Below are 19,233 nucleotides of genomic sequence, written 5' to 3'. Positions count from 1 at the left end.
TTCTACACGCAGTGTAACGGAATACAACATCCGGGTCAAAGGTCGTCATCTCGATTGTTTTTTTCCAGCTATTTCCGCGTTGTACGCACATTAGCATTAAGCTAGCATCCCTCTGTGAAGTAACGTCAGTGGACTTCTGTCATTTATTCACAGCCTGACCGTTGTATCCTACTCGGATGATTCTTCGACAGAAGCAGGAACGCTTTCGAGGTTTTGGGGCAGAAAGAGTAAGCTGGAAATGAATGAATGTTTTCTGTGTCACTCCGCTCGGCTGCTCGGTGCTAGCCGAGGTAACGGAGAGGAATAACGCACCCCAGAGTGTCTGTAATAGCCTCGTTCACACAACATTGATGATTTAAACACGGATGCTCGGAAACATACAAGCTAAGAAGAAGGTGATGCCAGAGATGATCAAAACCGTGAGGGGGTCTGTGTTCATGTACAGACTGGGAGAATAAACTGGGACGTTGCCATTAGGGATTCAGGCTTTATCCCTTTTTAACGAGTTGTAACACGTTTATTTGCGCTTTCCTTGAAAACACAACTTGCGGTTTCACTGAAGAAGGCCACTCGGTTGTGTGGACAAAACAAAGCTATGCATTATGTGGGAAACAAATTGAGAATAATTAGTATCTCACTGGTTATTCTCAAATGTATATATTCATAGCCTCATATTTTAGGCTAAACAGTCAGTAGTCAAAAAGACGGTCCAAAGAGTTTTTCATCCAGCTTTTAAACACAAATATAATTCATAAAGATTGTATATATCTTAAATAAATGACTACCATCAAGTAGAGTACAATTAAGCAAAGAAACCCATTCAGTAGGTTTCTGTGGAGCACTAAACTCATCTCACAGCCGCCATCAACAGATGGAGTTTGATCAGCTGTCTTCATGTCACCTGGATCTTCAGTCACATGATAACAGGTGGTGTTATATTGGAAAGAATGATTTAAATAAAATGACCTTTCAGTTTTAGTTATGTTTCATGCATTATAGTTCCCTCTCATCAACTGGTGTAAAATGTACAAACACGTTTGCTTTTCTGTCAGACTCATGATTTGGTTGAAGGGACCGGTTGTCGTTGTTTTTCGGGGAATGAACTTCTAAAGAATTTGCTCGTCCGTTAGGCCCGTGGCAAATGTGGAGGGACAGTGTAACATTTGCCACAGTTATGACATAGACGTTGAAGTGTCATGCAGCTGAGTCACACTCAATGAGACCCCATATCTGGACTGCACAGCTGTAAGTGTGGCGATGGTCGGCTGAAGAGCAGCAGCTCCACGATGAAGCAGCACAGAGACATTCAGAGCCGTCACTCCAGTAACGGATTCACTGTTTTATGGCAGCTGAGCTTAGCTTCAGGCATCGTCTAGGTTCTCACATATTCAGAACTGTTCAAATGATCTGTTTGTCAGGCAGACCAGGTGCATCGTGTAACGATATGTGATTTGTTTTGGCTGTTTGACATCTTCAGTTCTTATGTGTTGACCTGGTTTCCCACAGGGAGTCAGTGCTGGTCCTGGGTTGTTGAACAGTTAATGCACAAAGTAAAGAGGCGGAAAACTGAAGACAAAACGGAAGACGGCCAGGAAAGGTAGGGGACATTTAACCTCACAGCTGTATTTATTTGTTTTTAATTTTTTCCCCCAAGATGCACCAATTGCAAGTTTCTTGGCTGATTCAGATTTTTTTTCTTATGTTTCAATCGGACCTGCCGATTCTGCTGACTGGCCGACTAACCGATTAGCTGATTTTCTTTCTTGGAACTATAATGGACAGCAAGGCACTAGACTAACTTGTTTCAGTTAGTGTAAACCATCAACAGTCCTAAATGTAATGCTTTTACTTTTGTTATTGTTATCCGTAGTGGATATTTGTATAAAACACACAATTAAAATGATTAGGGGAAAAAAAACATTGTATTTTTATTGAAATACTTATTTAAGACATTAGTTGATTTTATTCTCTATTATAAGATGCTAAGAGCTAGTGTTCGGAAGTCAAACGGGTTATAATTCCATCTCTATTTGTTTTATTTTGCTGTGAAAACAACTGGATTTAATGAAGTTTCTTGCTAAAAACTAAATTTGACCATATTTCCTTTGAACACATCATGGTAATGTTTTTATATATTACATTATTAGATATTTAAACGTTGCAGGTGAAGCCTGGTAGTAGCGTTTGGGGTGCTTTCAGTTTGACTCTTTTCCATTTGTGCAGTGCGTGTGTATTGAAATAAACTTAATTTATCAGCACACTGTTTTTCCCCATTGCCCATCTCTCCTCACAGAGCTTCTGTTACCTACGTATGTAGCATGTCCCGTCTCATTGCTAAAAGCCATTCTTCCAAGCCATCATGTTGGTGCATGTTCCTGGGTTGAGGAGGATCCTGAAGTGTGCGATTGGATTGTTGCGTTGCTGGATTATTTGGAAGAGAGAGCGCCAAATTGACCCTATCGGCAGAAAGGTTTTTGTGTAGTAGGGAATTGTTTTCTGAAAACATAGTCTCTGACATTAATAAGTGTAATTCAAAGTCCGTCACACATTTATGGCTGGAGTGGCAGCGCTCGGCCAAACCGATTAATCAGTCAAACTCTATTCGACAGATCGCCATTGCCATCCATAGTGCCACGCTACTACCTTGGCAAATACCATGAAAAGATTTCTCAAACATGTGTTTAAGAAATTATCACATTATCCAACACCTACATTATATGATTAGTGGACCAATACATTAGTTAGGTCAAATATACCTTCCTCAATCGGAGATATACACACGTTTGCTAGTGTTTCTCTCTCTTTGTGATTTACTGTCGATGTATCTGATCAGTCTGAGTTCTGTCCGCAGAATCAGGCGGGCACTGGCAGGCATGACCGGGGTGGACGAGCTCTCCGACAGTACAGAGGTGGTGGAGATGGAGGATGTGAATCCCACACAGTTCCAGGTAGAGAAGCATACATGGGATGGCCTGCGGAAGATCATCCACAACAGCCGCAAGAACACAGGCGTGGTTATCAACAAGGCGCCACACGACTTCCAGTTCATCCAGAAGGACGAGACCAGTCCGCACTCCCACCGCATCTACTACCTTGGTGCGCTTGGGCGACCTGAAAGTTGGAACCTGTCACAGTTGTTGGAATATGTATTCGTTTTCAGGCCGATAACTTGTACAGGAACACCATTTTGCCTTGAGGCTATCTTTCTACTTTTTTTCTGCATCTGTAGTTCACACAATCTCTGCAAAGTGGTTGCTGCTCTTTGCTGCCTCCATGTCTCAAGCAGTTAGGTGTAGCGTGTGATAGCATTTCCAGAGACCCGTAGGACCTGTACACATGGTAGCTCGGTCGTTGACTAAGCATCTCTGCTCTCACAGGAATGCCGTACGCCAGCAGGGACAATGCTTTACTCTACTCGGACATTCCCAAGAAGATCCGCAAAGATGCTCTATTGGTTTTGTCATGGAAAAAGATGCTGGATCGCTTTCAGGTGAGAAGGATTTATAGCCCACTCTGACACTTAAATGTGATTGAGCTGATCCAAACTAGATTTAAAAGGGAATATTTAGAGGATGATTATGAACCACTCCTTCCGTAGAAGCGTCTTTCCTCATGGAGCTTAAAACTACTGTTGTAAATCTTCCCGTAAAGACAAAATAATCTTGACCACCTGATTTCATAAACGTGAGTTGTTTGTGATTTATTCGCTGAAGAGAGAGCAGATAACAGGATATATTTATTGGTACATGGCATTGCGCTCTTTAATTAAGTATGGTAATATTTTCTTGCTGTTTGTTTGTTTTCCATGCTCTTCGACTTTGACCTTGCTCGGCCAGAATTGTCACATTGTGTGTCCTCCTGTCACTCCTGACCTCAGGCCAGCCCTCACCACGGGGGATTCTCGCGGGAGGAGGAGCTGCTGCGAGAAAGGAAGCGCTTGGGGGTGTCTGGTATCACCTCCTATGATTACCACCGACCCAGCGGCCTCTTCCTGTTCCAGGCCAACAGCAGTCTGTACTATTGCCGTGACGGTGGAAACAACAGCTTTACTGTGAGTTAAAGGACAGTAAAACAAGACTTTAAGCGTCACACACGAAGGTCAATAATCAGGCTCAATTAGCTTATCACAGATATACCTGTATTGGCGTATATGTCACATGCAAGTAGTTCAATTACAGAAATGGCAAAGTCATTTGGAAACAATGTTTCATTATTGCAGAGTTTGTCCACCAGGGAGCACTGATGTGTTTATTTTTCAACTGGAGAATTCACCCTCACTAGATCTCCTATTTTTGGTTAAGAAATAATTGTGACTAAAGCTGTAGCAATTACTTTTTTTTTACCGAGGTATTACAATGTACCATGGTATTTAGAAATCCAGACAGTATTATTTTCAATATAGTCAAAAATACGGGTCATCCTCTTTCTATTAAACCAATACGGAGATGCTGAATTGAGGCGATGTATTGTAGTTCACAGCTCGCACCACAAGAGGTCAGTCTCTACTGGTTGAACAGGCAGCTGAGCTGAGAAAGTTGGCGACTGTGAGTAGTGGGGATAAAAATTGAAATTACTCTGCCCATGTTTGAGTATATGGGGGTTAGTCCCGAATTATGACAATTTTGCCACATATACATTTATCTTGAGATGACTTCTAACAAGTACAAAAGTAGTTTAATCGCCACATGAGTTTATTCAACTGCCAGTCTGCCAGCACAACCAGTACTGGCCGCACATCATCTCCGTTCAGCCCACTGATGTGTTGCTCTCATCTGGCCCTTCAGCAAGAATCTATGGAAGAAAGGCAAATATTTCCTGTTTATTCATTATTCGATGGACCATAAGTATTTAAACCCAGCAAGACTAAGTGTGTAAGAAGGCTAATTAGACACAGGATTTTGTTTTGCTTTTTACACAAATTCTGTTTGTCAGTGAAATGTCAGGAAGGTATGAACAAAATATTTACCGCCTTAGCCAATCTGATATGTGGTCTGATTTTTTGCACTCTGGAATAGAAAGAGTTATTTTTTTTTATGTCTGTTGATGACAAAGTGTGGAACTACAACTTCAACTTCTCTGTACAGACTTCTCCCATGGATCCTGTTGAAATTAAGAGCCAGAGTTCAGGCACACGCATGGACCCCAAGATCTGCCCTGGGGACCCCAACTTCATTGGCTTCATCAACAACAATGACATTTGGGTGACCAGCACTGAGACGGGTGAAGAGAGGAGGCTCACCTTCTGCCACAAAGGTCAGGATTGAGACTGATGTTCCTGGAGAGTCTTACCTGGCACTTTGAAGTTTTCACACAGTGTTTCTATTTTTCTCTGCTTTTATTTTAGGTATTAACAACCCAAAAGAGGACCCCAAATCTGCCGGTATTGCCACTTTTGTCACGCAGGAAGAGTTTGATCGTTTCACTGGATACTGGTGGTCACCAGCTGCTCGTGAAGGTGAGCGAGAAATACAGACATCACATAGATTGCTGTCATAGTCTTCTTATCAAGGAGGCAATCAATTGACGGTGGATTATTTATAGATACTTGAATAACACAAGTTTGTCTGTATGAGACTTCACCCGTGTTACGTTTTCAAGAGGATTCTGATTCTTGCAGTTTTCTCCTGTAAACAAAACCGTCCTTTACTGGTTTCTTTCTGATTCAGAATCAGATGGTGGTAAGACTCTACAGATTCTTTACGAGGAAGTGGATGAGTCTGAAGTTGAGATCATTCATGTTCCATCTCCGGCTTTGGAAGAGCGCAAGACCGACGTCTACAGATACCCACGCGCAGGTACAACACGGACACACACACACAAGCTTTTGATTTATACATTTTGAATTTACATTTTCAATCTGTGCTGCATTTGTTGTTTATTGGATTTGTATAATTAAAATAAATATGCAGTCGGTAAGTTTTATTATTATAATTTTTTTTAAAGGATGCCCTGTGGTGTGCTGGTGTTTTAGCACGTTAATAAAGATAATATAAGAAAATTGCTCTAGTAGAACTCCACTGGGTACCTTTTTAAAACTGTGTGCATGTTTGTTGTGTAGCTTGGTTAATACAGTATGACTCCTATTAACAGAAGTCTTGAGTTATATCAAAAAGGTATCATGTGGAATTGTATGTTGATGCGCAACTCGGTTTTGTTTTGTATTCAGGCAGCAAGAATCCGGATATTAATCTCAAAATAGCCGAAATCAGGACAGACAATCTTGGCAAAGTGAGTGCTTGTTCAGTGCCGTAAAACATAGTTTACCAGAAAGTTCTTTCGAGAGAAGTTCAAATGCTTCTTGTTGTTTCGCCCTCAGATTGTCAGCACGCAGGAGAAGGAGTTGCCTGTTCCCTTTGCCAGCCTGTTCCCTGGTGCTGAATACATCACCAGAGCCGGATGGACAAAAGACGGAAGATAGTAAAAAAAAAAAACTAATTTTAAAAGCACCATTCGTAGAAATACTCAAATGTTGTAGCATTCTGTATACTGCGCGTGCCTTACAGCTTTTCCTCTTTCTGTGTGTCAGTGCATGGGCGGTCATGATGGACCGACGGCAGCAGCGTCTCCAGTTGGTCCTGCTGCCTCCAGCGCTCTTCATCCCTGCACATCAGGACGAAGCCAACAGGCACGAGTGCCTAGAGGCCCTGGGAGACGCTGTCCATCCCTTCATCATCTATCAGGAGACCAGTGACATCTGGATCAATGTGAGGCCCAACACCACATCATTCTAGGGCTCTGTTAAAAATGGTGCAGTCTTCAGTGGAAAAACCACATCATGATTTGTCTTTCAGGTGCACGACATCTTCCATCCGTTCATCCAAACCAGTGATGATGACATCAGCTTCATAGCAGTAAATGAATCAAAAACCGGTTTCTGTCACCTGTATAAGATCACAGCAGCGTTACAGCAGGGCAGCTACAACTGGGCCAACGGCTACATGCACTCTGAAGGTAACGCCATCAACAAGCACATTCTCACTTCAGGTGAACCAGACAAATTGTCCCCCAAAAGGTATCATTACTTCATTTAATGACTTTAGTGAAGGACATGTATTCATTCTTATTTAAAGTTAATACAATTAAATCAATGGAAACTTGCATTTGTGAAAAAACAACTCCTTGTAGTTTTGGTCTATAATTTAACCCAACCATACAGTACCATAAGACTTATTAACTCAAAAAGCCCAATTCATTCAATCAGTTTGGTGAAAATATTTTGATTTTTTTTTTTCAGTTCAAGACTTTCTACTCTGTTAGAAGGGTCTCATTTTTGCCCGTTTAGTTTTTTTAAGCTTTCTAACAAGATCTATATCAGTCCTAAAACAAACAGGGATCCATTGTAAATAAGCTAAAACAGATGTGATGTGCTCCTACCTCTTGGTTCTTGTTTAAAGCCTGAAGAAAAAGCCTTAAAGAAAAGTCAAGAGGCTGTTGCATTTCTAAAAATTAAAATAGATCTTATTTTTCAATATTTCTCCGTGATAAAAACACGATTGGACAAGCTTCATGATATGCTGCTCAAAACATACATTCATAACACACAGGACTGGGAAGATTTCTTCTTTCTTCCTTTTTTTCTTACAACTGATTTGACAGACATTATGAGAACCAGTCTAATGCACTTGAGTCAATCTAAAAGGGTGTCAAAGGCAGCAATTAAATACAGTAGCAGAATGATATGCCCGTGTCGGCATTCATTAAAAGGCAATTTCTTTCTTTGAGAGGTGCTGGATTAGTACTATGATATTGATAAGAACCAAATAAGTAATGTAAAGATTTCTTTGTTGTAAAACAACAATTCAATTGATCGATCAGTTTATGCACCTGTCTTCTCCACTCTCTCACCAGATGATTTCAAGTGTCCAGTCAAAGAGGAGGTCACCATAACCAGTGGGGAGTGGGAGGTGCTGGCCAATCACGGAGCAAAGGTAAAGCCCCGCCCACATATCTGTTGAAGGTGGCTGACGTTTAATTGTATCCGTTCCAGAGCAGCACAAATGAATCACCGTAAAATAATATGTAGTTGTTAGTTACAACTACATATTATCTGTTGACCTAAGTCCCTATTAAATGTAAAGAATATGACAAAATAAATATCTAAGCTTAACACTAAACTCTTTAAAATAAAACAAATATTTTAAAAACTATATTTTGTTTGAACTAATAATATATGATGAAGAAAATAATAAGACGGGGATGTACAGTGACTATACCAACTAATGAAAAAACACTACTTCAAAACCGGATGTTGATCCTTTTTTTCTTTTTGTGTCTTAACAAAACAGACAAACACTGTTTCTGACTTTTTTTTTTTTTTTTTTTTGCAGCGTTCATCAAGTCCTCAGATTTGGGTGGACGAGGCAGCAAAGCTGGTTTACTTCCAGGGAACCAGAGACTCTCCTCTGGAGCATCACCTTTATGTCGTGAACTACGAATCGCCAGCTGAAATCGTCCGACTCACGAAACCCGGCTTCTCCCACAGCTGCTCAGTGAGCCAGGTATGTAACAAACACACACATCAGTGATGCCTGGACCGAGTCTAACGTCATCCAAATACACATAAATCATCCATCCGCAGAATTAATTAGAGACCCGCAACTGCATGGACATTTTCTTTTATGTCAGATAACATGGTAACCTTGTTTATTTTTGTCTCTGTAGAAGATTCAACTGCAAAAGAAATGTACAGCATGTATTATCAGTGATGCTGCTGATGCCTATCAGAATTTATTTAGTGCTACACTCGCGAGTCATACATCTTGAATTTGTGATTTAAATTAGGATTTACAGCTAATTATTTTATATTTAATTCATTGTGATCAGTATCATTGATCTCTGATATGATGGAGGCATCAATAATAATAATACAGTGTTAAAAAAAAGTAGACAAAAAAAACTGTACTTTTATTTGTTTATTTCATGTGTGTTAATAGTGTTCCCCGGCTGTTTCAGAGGCACAATTATATGATAACATTATTTATAATCACAAAATATCATCAAAATAATAGTATTGGCATCAGCGGTCAAAATACCACGAGTATAACGTTAATTAAAAAAATTAAAATGGCAGTTTGTGTTCCTGCATTACGGTGTCAAGTGTCAGCAGAAATATAAATTGTAAGAGATGCCTTTTAACCCTTTATTGTGTGATTTATAATTTATTTATTTTTCTTCATACAGACCTTCGACATGTTTGTCAGCCACTACAGCAGCTTGACCACCGCTCCCTGTGTGCACATCTACAAGCTGCAGGGCCCAGACGACGCCCCGCTGCACAAAGAGCCTCAGTTCTGGGCGAGCATGATGGAATCCGCTGGTACTGAAAACAAATGTTCATAACAGGTCAAATATTGTCTGGCAGCTGTGACGGTTTCTTTCCCCCTCTCACGTGTTTAAGATTACACTCGTATCCACTGATTTAAACTGAGTTAAGGTTCAGACTTGTGCACATTTCCAGGTTTCCCTTTCGACTGCACTCCTCCAGAGATCTTTAGCTTCACGGGGAAGTCGGGCTTCGAGCTGTACGGCATGTTGTACAAACCACACCACCTGGTCCCCGGCAGGAAGCATCCAACTGTCGTATTTGTTTACGGTGGCCCGCAGGTTCGAGCTCTTCCACTTTCACAGTAAATTCATGTCAAGCAGATTTAAATGTGTAGGTTTACTTTTGATAGTTCAATTACATGTTAATGATGAAATGCTATATTTGTTATTCTAATATAGTTGGTATGTTGGTATTTTTACCTAAATAAACAATCTGAATACTTCATCACAGTCACACGTTTGATCCCTGTTGCAAAGTAACAGACAGTCGAAGCTTAAATTCAACTATAATCAGAAATCAGTCATCAAATCATCATCCTCATGTTTATTTGACAAATTGCTATTGTTGCTTGTTTTTTTTCTTCTTCCAGGTCCAGTTAGTGAATAACTCTTATAAAGGAGTGAAGTACCTGCGGCTGAGCACGCTGGCTTTCCTCGGCTACGCTGTGCTGGTCATCGATGGACGAGGCTCCTGTCAGCGCGGACTCAAGTTTGAAGGAGCTGTGAAGGACAAAATGGTAGTTAACCATAAATCATTAATGAAATCTCCCCGAAAAGACTTGGTTAGTGGAATGAAGTATTTGATTTACATGTTTTACTCTGAAAGAGGTATTTACAGAGGAAATTAAGTAATTTACTGATAATGAAAGGTGTTTTATGACCACATTACTATATGATAATCTGCAGCTTGTAGTTATGCAGTCTTTTTTCCCTCTGAGTTTATTCGTTTTAACACTTTTTAAATGTGTGCATATTATATGTAGATTGGTATTGTAATACCAGGTAGAAGTACAAATACTTCGTTACCTTACTTAAGTAGAAATTTTGGGTATCTATACTTTACTGGAGTATTTATTTTTCAGACGACTTTTTACTTCTACTCCTTACATTTTCACGCAAATATCTGTACTTTCTACTCCCTACATTTTAAAAATAGCCTCGTTACTATTTCATTTTGGTTTGTTTTCACTCCGGCTTGTTATCGTTCAAAAACACACACACAAAAAACCTCTCCGCCCCGTTGCCCACAGATACGTGCGCGCGCACACAGGTGAGCGCTGAGCACACACACCAGCGGGCAGAGAGCGTCGAAAAATATGTCGCGTGAAAGGTAGACCGCTATATCTGCGTTTTAAACGCTCCCAGGGTGAAGATTCAACAGCAGCTCTCCTGTGAGGAGCAACCGGAGTTCTCCTCGCACCGGAGCAGCTCTCTGAACCCGGAGCAGCTCTCCTGTTTCAGGTGAAACGAGCCACGGTGCTCGTGTCTTCTACCAACAATGAGCTGTTGGCTTCACATATTACAAAAGTACAAAGTACACGGATATAAAACTAAGTCATTAATAAATACATGGACAAATGCCTGTACTTTCGGGTAAATGGTTACGGTACGCCGTTAACAGCTTACGCATGCGCGATTTGACGCGACGCCGTGAGCTCGTCTTTTCTTGCTGTTGCGTTTCTCAAAATAAAAAAAACAGATCTAAGCTCAATATTGAGCATGAATTGAGAGAGGCCGTATCAAATCTACAACCCCGTTTATAACATATGTGTCGAGGAAAGCAGCTCACTGCAGCCACTAATACTGATACGGCCTGATGCTCACATATCTGCACTCATTCTGTTTTGTTTGGCAAAAAAAAATTAAAAGCTTATTGTTTTCCACAATGAGCTATAGTAGTAACTAAATATAAGTATTTTTTTGCACAGATAGAACTTACACAAAACATTGTCTGATGGGGCAATCTGATTTACTTGAAAGTGATTGCAATTGTCTTTATTCTGTTATTTATAAAAGCACAGATGAGTCACACAATTATGTTATTTACAGAAAAAGTTTGAGAACCACAGCTTTAAGTGTTTGTGTCGGGGCCGCCGCCTATTTTGCACTATTACAATACTTATAGGCAACTAGTTATCATGTCTTCCGCTCCATGAAACGCATGTTAATGCTCAGTAGTACACATATATGTATTTGCATTGTAATAAAATGTGATCATTTTAAATGGGCATATATGCAGCTGAAACGGGTAGCCTAGTGCATCCCACATTTTTCAACATAACATTTTAAAACAATATAGTCAAACATTACATTTTAAAACATTATTGCCTTTATAAAAATGATTGTTTTGGGGGAGGTGGGGTAGTGCACTATAGGCCCCTGAGACGCGGCTTAAGAGTTTGTCTTTAATGGACAAAAAATTCCCCTTACATTACTTTTACTTTCATACTTTTAAGTAGTTTTCAAACCAGTACTTTTACACTTTTACTTAAGTAAAAAGCTTGAGTTGATACTTCAACTTTTACAAAAGTATTTTTAAACCCTAGTATCTATACTTCTACTTGAGTAATGAATGTGAATACTTTTGACACCTCTGCCTATTTGTTCTCCTCCAATCAGGGTCAAGTGGAGATTGAAGACCAGGTGGAGGGTTTACACTACGTAGCTGAAAAGTACAAGTTTGTGGACCTGAATCGTGTTGCCATCCATGGCTGGTCATACGGAGGCTTCCTCTCCCTTATGGGCCTCATCCACAAACCGGACATCTTCAAGGTCAAAGTCACTAATGTTATAATACTCGTTATTATTCGTTTTTATGCTGAAGGACTCAGGGATGGCAAAATGTTGCCACACTTCAGGGAAGCCGTTTGTTTCTCCAACAGTGGCCATGGTGTTTCCAAAAGTGCATTTTTCAGATAATTTTGTATGACTCTTATTTACTGTGTCTCAAATGGCTTCATAAATCTGATAATATATGACTCAATCTGTACTTTTAGTCACATTTCTGAAGTGTATTTCTTTAGAGGAAGAGATAATTAAAAATTGTTTTGTTTGTGTTTTGCAGGTTGCCATTGCCGGAGCTCCAGTGACGTTGTGGATGGCCTACGACACCGGCTACACAGAGCGATATCTGGACACGCCTGACAAAAACCAGAAGGGATACGAGGCTTGTTCTGTCGCCCTGCACGTTGACAAACTCCCCAATGAGTGAGCGCAGTCATATTATGATATCGTATTATACGGCACCTGTTTCCCGCCACTTTTGTCTAACAAGGCTGTTTTTTTGTTGTTTTTTTACAGTTAATGTCACAAAATACCACGGATAGTAGATTATTTGTAGGTTCAAGTTAGAAGTATGTAGAAGTAGCAAAGAAACTAATAATTGCATCTCTCTGTTAAACAAAGGCCCAACCGATTGCTGATCCTGCACGGGTTTCTCGATGAGAATGTGCACTTTTTTCACACTAACTTCTTGGTGTCTCAACTCATCAAGGCGGGAAAGCCTTACAACCTGCAGGTAAGAGGATTCACTTATTTATGCTGACTTTAGTGAAGTCTGTGATAAAGATGTGAAACTGAGTCTGAATCCATTTCTTTCATAAAGTCTGAGGAGGCCAAACTCCTTGTATAAAGAACAGCTGTCATGAGGCAATTCAACACGTTACAAAGCACAGTTCAGCACAAAATATGTAAAGGACAACCTGTTATGTTGTGTCTTGTTCTTCCTTGTGTCTGCGTTCTCTAATTTACTAAACTAAGACAGCAGCTGGAAGAAAAGAGGGAAGCTTCTCTAGTTTTTCCAGTATTTCAAATTAAGATAGAAAAAACAGCCACTAACATCATGCATTATGTAGTTTATATAAATATAAAACAGGATGTAAAATGTGAAACATTAAACAATCCAGCTGATCGAATGTATTTATTTTTTTTTCTTCTGTTTTTTTCTTCTAGATTTATCCCAACGAGCGACACAGCATCCGATGTCCAGAGTCTGGAGAACATTACGAGATTACGCTGCTGCACTTCCTTCAGCAGAACCTCTGATAAGACTTGCGACACACTGACCTTCCCTTCCTTGCTTATTAACCTCCTCTCCTTGTCTCCGCTTTTCTTTTCCTCCATTTATTTAAACCTGCACCATCTTCTCCTCTCCCTTGATTTTATGATATAATACTCACTGCAAGCTATGCCATACCTCATCACACCACAAGAGTTGTTTTGTCTGTCTTCAAGGTGCATTTTAGCATCAATAAATCATTACAAGATTAATTTTCTGATCTTAGAATCATCACCATAAGTGAGACCACTGCTGAGAGAAAGTAGTCAACACTGTATTTGTCAGTGTAGGGAAATCTGATGAATTGCTTTCAGCCCCAAATCAAACAGAGGGTTCCATTCGTCCTGAACAAACAGGACTGAGGCTCTTTGAGATGTGGTGAGACGGTGGAACAAGTCCATCAAAAATTACACTCTCATTGATGTTTATACAGAACTTTGTCAGCAATGCAACCAGAACAGAAGTGGACCAGCAGCTCTGTCTTTTTTCTTGCAATTCCTCTTCTTTTTTTCTTTTTTTTTTACGCTCACTTATGTTTTTCTGGGACCAGACTGCTGGTCGTTTTCCTGTGTCTGTGAATAAACACTGGAGTAATGTTTGCAAACGTAAAGCTCTATAAGAGCATACAAGCAAGCTCTTAAGCCCTTGTCGTATACTCTGTGCCCTCTCGTCATTATCATAGATGACTTGTTATGTGCTGTGCCACACTTTGGCAGATCTACAAGAAAAAGTCACATGCCACATTTTTTTTTTGTTTACCGTTAAAACAAATTTTTTATGAATTCTTATGCATTCATAAAAGGTGGAACTATGTAGCGACCTGTTGCTGTTTCACTCGCTCGCTCACTCACTTGCTTGCATTTTGTGGGGAGCCTCTTTTTCTTCTGCTGCTGCTGAGGAATTTTGCACATATTACATACATTTGCCTTGGTGCCAACAAACTGACTTATAAGATGATGTATGACAACTGTTAGCAGTCTGAGGTGCCTTGCTCGTATAGTATATATCAGGGAATCTGTCTGACGACCGACGACAATAAAATGCCTTGTTACGCATGTGTCTGATGACCATCTGTAAGATGAGCTCCCATGACTTGTTCGTGGTTAAATGTACTCTCAGATATTGAAGAAATAAACAGAAGTGAACTTTCCCCCCCTCCAAAGTTTTAAGAAAAGTGAAATGAAAAGTACTGTTTTTAATAGTATTTTAGACGTAATTTGTAAAATATCAGAAACTTCCTTTCAAGGTTCAGGCAGTTGGTAGATAAGCAGTTTGTGGGCTTTTTGATGTTTTAGTTTAGGGGAAAGGAGATTAAAGTACAACATAAACCAATTAAATCAAACTCAATTAATATACCAGATTCAGAAAACCGAAGGGAAAATATTTTGTTGGGGGGAGATGGATTCAGGGGGCTTATGAGCACAACTCTTGTCAACATGGACGTCACAAAAGTCAAATTTACTAACACCAAATAAAAGAATATGAAGTACCCTAATACATCCTTTTTGTTGTTGTTGAAGATTAGAGGAAAGCAGCAGTAAGAAGACATACTGTATACACACATTCTGTGTGTATATAAATACAATAAATTGCACAGGTGTAAAACACAGGTCCAGAATAGGTCAGGTCAGAATATCATTTTAAGAAACAGTTTACTTGAGAGAAAGCGCTTTTCCATTGATTTGATTGATACAAAAATACACTTGTGAGCTCTCTCTGAATTAAACGCATCATCTGTGTTCTTTATCATTTCCACAGCAGGATGCAGTAGTTTTAAAGAAATCATTGTTCAGCCCTTTTTCCCAATACTCATGAGATGTTTAACAAACATCGCACTGTCCCAAATATTGTGATGTAGTTATGAATATTCCCTTAATAGCCATTCATTTAAAATCTGATTATAATGTGACCCATGGCAACCATATAAAAACTGCAAATGTATGTTTATTTACCTCACACCACAGATGTAGCATTCTCATCTTTTCAATATACACATGTACAGTTTGTGTTATTTTTTTTTTTACCTTTATAAAAAGACTTGCGTAACTCATACATGTACGTCATTTGAAGGACTTTAAGTGTAAAACATTTGTTTTTGTATGGTTTTTCATTTTATTGAGAGGTTTGTGTACCGTTACGCCTTCAAGCAAGAACAAGGAACCAAGATTTATTAAACTTTTTCAAAACTTTATTCTCATCTAATTCATGTAAATAAAATATATAATGTTGAACATGTATAAATGATAAAGATAATACACTGTACACTATTGAAGTAGAAGTATTTTAAAACACATACATTATATAACAAAATACCATCAGGAAGTCCTTATAAAGGGAATAAACAAATGTCAATATGACAATTATTGATGATATGGCACAGCATAGAAATATCTGATCCAGTGCTTGTTAGATCATTAATTAGTGTTTTCTTTGGTTGGTCCTCTGCTGTTTGAGACTGATTTGCTTATTGTTCTATTGTGGCGGGCGCGATCTTCAGAAGAGTGGCCTTCACAGAGTTGTTTTGTCCTTTTGTGGACGACCAGAACATCTCTTGTCTTCTAGACTGCTGCCGTCTGAGCACGCTCGGCCTTCTGGGATATCTGCCATTGAGATTTGCCTCGCCACAACTACTGAACCACCAACCACCTGCAACAACAAAAAAAGAGCATTTTTATAGCAACACTTTTATTTCATTCATATTTTCCCTGGTATTAAGACAGTTTGTATGTGTTGAGGTTTCGGGGTCAGTGCGGCTGTCGTACCAGAGAGCAGCGCAGCACAGTTTACGTCGGCAGAGAGGTCGTTGTCTCTGTCGGCCGTGGAAAAAGGAAGACCGGATTCTTCGGTTGTCATTATGTTCTCCTGAGCCCCAGATGAAGACTCCTGCTCCAGGTGGAGAGCAAACTTCTTCTCTTCGCCTTCAAGTTGGAGTCGATAGCGAGCCTCCCGCTGCTGCTCTCCCACCTGATCAGAGAGCTCCACCTGCAGGACGTACTGGCCTTGTTTGGTGAGGGAGTGGATGTTCTCCAAGCCCAACCAAAACTCACCTGAAGGAAGGGGAAATATTGAGATTAATTTTCGCCATCGAGGTTTAGTGATGCAGATATTTAAAGAACTTATTTGAGCCAAGTGTCTTACCATTCAGGTTGCCAAAGCCTTTCTTATAGCTTTCCCACAGCTGGTTGAAGTTCTTGGATCCATCTCGACGTTTCTGGATCACAGTCCATCCACCTTCTGCAGAGAGAGAGAAAGAGAGAGCAAAGATTGAGCTAAAGAGTCTTGTTACACATGCATTTCTTCAGGATCATGCATCGCTGATATGTTTTTTAGAGACTGCTCTGATTTAAGGTGTTGAGACACATGTAGTTTTCAATAAAAAGTTTCCACGTTCAGCCTTTAGCTGTGTAGCCGTGTTGTATAATTAAAACCAGAGAACTTTCAGGGAAAGCTGCTGTTAGACTCACCGGAAGTCATTTCACAGAGGACAGAGAAGGGCAGGGAGCTCTGTGGTTGGATTTTGTAGACGCCGCTGGCTCGCTGCCCTCGTACAAACAGGTCGTGACAGTCTCGGGCCAAACCTGAGAGAAAATAGAACACAGAAAACTGATCAGATGATTAAAGTTTGATTTTGGATAATACAAATCAGGACATCTGCAAAAAGTTGTTGATGAATCTGTTTTTTTGTCATACTTTTGCTGCTTTTTTTTGCACCTTCCCTGACGAACATCGTACTGTACTGTTGTTGCGTTTAAAAGCTGCTGTCCGCATTTTCTCCTGATCTTTGGACCACATGTGAACCGCTCTGCCAGCGAGTCAAGTGTTATAAACTCGGGTGCAAAGGTGATTTTTTTGTTGTTCTTATGTCACTTTGGGTTGTATGAATAGCTCCTGTGTTCTCTTTCTGCAAATTGTTACAAACTGAATGACGTTTGCTGGACTGCTGGTTAAAGTCTTTTCAATATTATCGCTCATCTAGATTTCTTTCCTTCCTCTCAGAGCAACCTTTTCTTTCTTTCTTACCTGATGCGTCTCTGCTCAGCTCTTCTGGCTCTCCCCTCAGCTTCTCCGTCTCTTCGTCTCTCCGTCGGTGGGATTTTACTCTCTTGTGTGTAACCTGGAAAATCAAGAAACTATAATTAATCACTGACAAAATACAAAAGTAATCTTTTGGTTTGAGGGATCATCCTGCAGCTGAAGGGTCACACTTGTTCTGTCTCACTGGCTTATGAGGCTCACCTTGATTTGCAGGGTTTGCAGGTGCCGACTCTGCTTCTCCAGTTTGTTTTGTTGCTGCTTGATTTTCTCCACCAGCTGGTCGATGCGTCTGTTCTGAGCCGCTACCAGTCTCTGGAAAAATACAATGTCTCGTCAGCGTCACAGCATTGTGGTGTTTTCAGGGGTGCAGTTTTGTTTCAAATACTACATCCAACATGGAGGTATTTAGATGGGAAACTATTTTACAAACTACTGTAGGATTGTGTTTTGGACCTTCTGGAAAGCACTCTTGAATTTTGTTTTCAGAAATGCTTCTATTGTTTTATCACATTTAGCTTCAGACAAGCTGTTGCAGTGTGAAAAAAAAAATCTCTGAGGGATGTGGTCCCTTTAGAACATTTACTGGACTGTGTTTTCATTTCTCATTTGCAGGACTACACTTTCACATTTACAGCAGTATTTTTGTCTTCTCACCTGGATAAATGGGACTCCTGTGAGATCGCTGTTGTTGCGGACCAGAGTCGGCTCTTTGAGAACCTCATCCACCTTCTCCTCCAGTCTTTCCATCCTGGTGTGGATGTCCTCGCTCTGTGTCTTCACCTCCTCCACCTTCACCCTCACCTCCTCAGCCAGCTCTGTCGCCAGCCTCTCCCTCTCCGCCTCCTCCTCCGTTTCTTTGGTTCTTGCCTTCAGAGCTTTGTCTTGCTCCTGTTGCTTCCTCTCCAGTTCAGCCACCGTGCCGTTAAAGGCCTTCAGTTTGGCGTTGACGTCTCTCATCTGGGCTTTGGTCTTGTCCACATGCTCCTTCAGACCCTGGCCCAGCTGCAGGAGGCCGTGAGCCACCACATTCATATCGTCCCAGGAGGCTTGTTTGTCCCGGCCAGGCAGAACTCTTCTGTCTGTGGGGAAAGCGTCTGCTGCGTGCACCAAAATGGTCACAACGATGAGAAGCTGTAGCATATTCATCTTCGTGTCCGTTGGGAGTCGGTTGCAGTATGTAAGCTGGTTTTAATGTCTGTCTCTGCACAGCACTGAGAGATTTTTATAGCCCAGGGCTGCAGCAGAGGGCTCTTCTGATTGGCTGTTACAGCTTGGAGGTGGGATAAGGAGAGGCTGGAGGCGTGTAGGGTCTTTAGTCACCCTTATGCAGACCTGGATCATGATGCAATGAAAGGTCTGAATTACTGACACTGACTGATAGCAGAACTTGACATGGCTTCTGTTTTACTTTCAAAGCTCAAACTGAGCTTTTCTACTAAAGCACTGATTTGTATTTTTTTTGTAAAAAATAGTTTTATTCTAAAACTTGACTTTTTTTTTCTAGTTGTACGCCTTGTAGTTTCCATAAAATAACTCAAATAATTCATTAATTGTCTTGTTTTTGTCTGACCAAAAAGTGAAAAAATATAAGACCAAGAGTTTTTACATTTGAGAACCAGGAACCAGTACACATTTGGTATTTTTGCTTGAAAAATTACTAGTTACTAAAAATTATTAGTGTCTGACTAATCAATCAATCGGCTTATTGTTGTTTTTCTATGTAACACAATAATCATGTACATCACAGGCATTTATTCGTTTATATTCTATTTTCATTAATGAAGTATTGGATCGAACTTTTAGCGTGCATTTTTCAC

At 40.3% G+C, this 19,233-nt stretch overlaps 2 protein-coding genes across 2 annotated transcripts; one reads left to right on the top strand and one right to left on the bottom strand.

The window, feature by feature from the left end:
• Positions 1 to 2,873: 2,873 nt before the first annotated feature.
• LOC306739211 (dipeptidyl peptidase 9-like) lies at positions 2,874 to 14,436 on the top strand (the record flags this gene model as incomplete). The annotated part of the gene is made up of 19 exons (XM_079221178.1): positions 2,874 to 3,096; positions 3,378 to 3,490; positions 3,878 to 4,051; positions 5,085 to 5,253; positions 5,345 to 5,455; positions 5,667 to 5,795; positions 6,167 to 6,228; positions 6,317 to 6,417; positions 6,527 to 6,704; positions 6,792 to 6,951; positions 7,849 to 7,928; positions 8,346 to 8,498; positions 9,181 to 9,316; positions 9,458 to 9,603; positions 9,915 to 10,061; positions 11,944 to 12,096; positions 12,389 to 12,531; positions 12,730 to 12,841; positions 13,276 to 14,436. The coding sequence occupies 19 exons, from the start codon at positions 2,874 to 2,876 to the stop codon at positions 13,366 to 13,368; spliced, it is 2,583 nt and encodes an 860-aa protein (XP_079077304.1). The 3' UTR covers positions 13,369 to 14,436.
• A 1,200-nt stretch (positions 14,437 to 15,636) lies between these two features.
• Positions 15,637 to 18,565, bottom strand: LOC306738676 (angiopoietin-related protein 4-like). Its single transcript, XM_079220565.1, has 7 exons — positions 18,071 to 18,565; positions 17,618 to 17,728; positions 17,402 to 17,495; positions 16,846 to 16,959; positions 16,520 to 16,615; positions 16,144 to 16,428; positions 15,637 to 16,027 (listed from the first exon to the last, which is right to left on the bottom strand). The coding sequence occupies exons 1-7, from the start codon at positions 18,560 to 18,562 to the stop codon at positions 15,846 to 15,848; spliced, it is 1,374 nt and encodes a 457-aa protein (XP_079076691.1). The 5' UTR covers positions 18,563 to 18,565; the 3' UTR covers positions 15,637 to 15,845.
• Between the last annotated feature and the right edge of the window lie 668 nt (positions 18,566 to 19,233).

The sequence above is a fragment of the Taurulus bubalis genome (assembly GCF_910589615.1).
Source record: "Taurulus bubalis genome assembly, chromosome: 7".
Classification (NCBI taxonomy): Eukaryota; Metazoa; Chordata; class Actinopteri; order Perciformes; family Cottidae; genus Taurulus; species Taurulus bubalis.
This window is presented reverse-complemented; position numbering and strand designations above follow the sequence as displayed.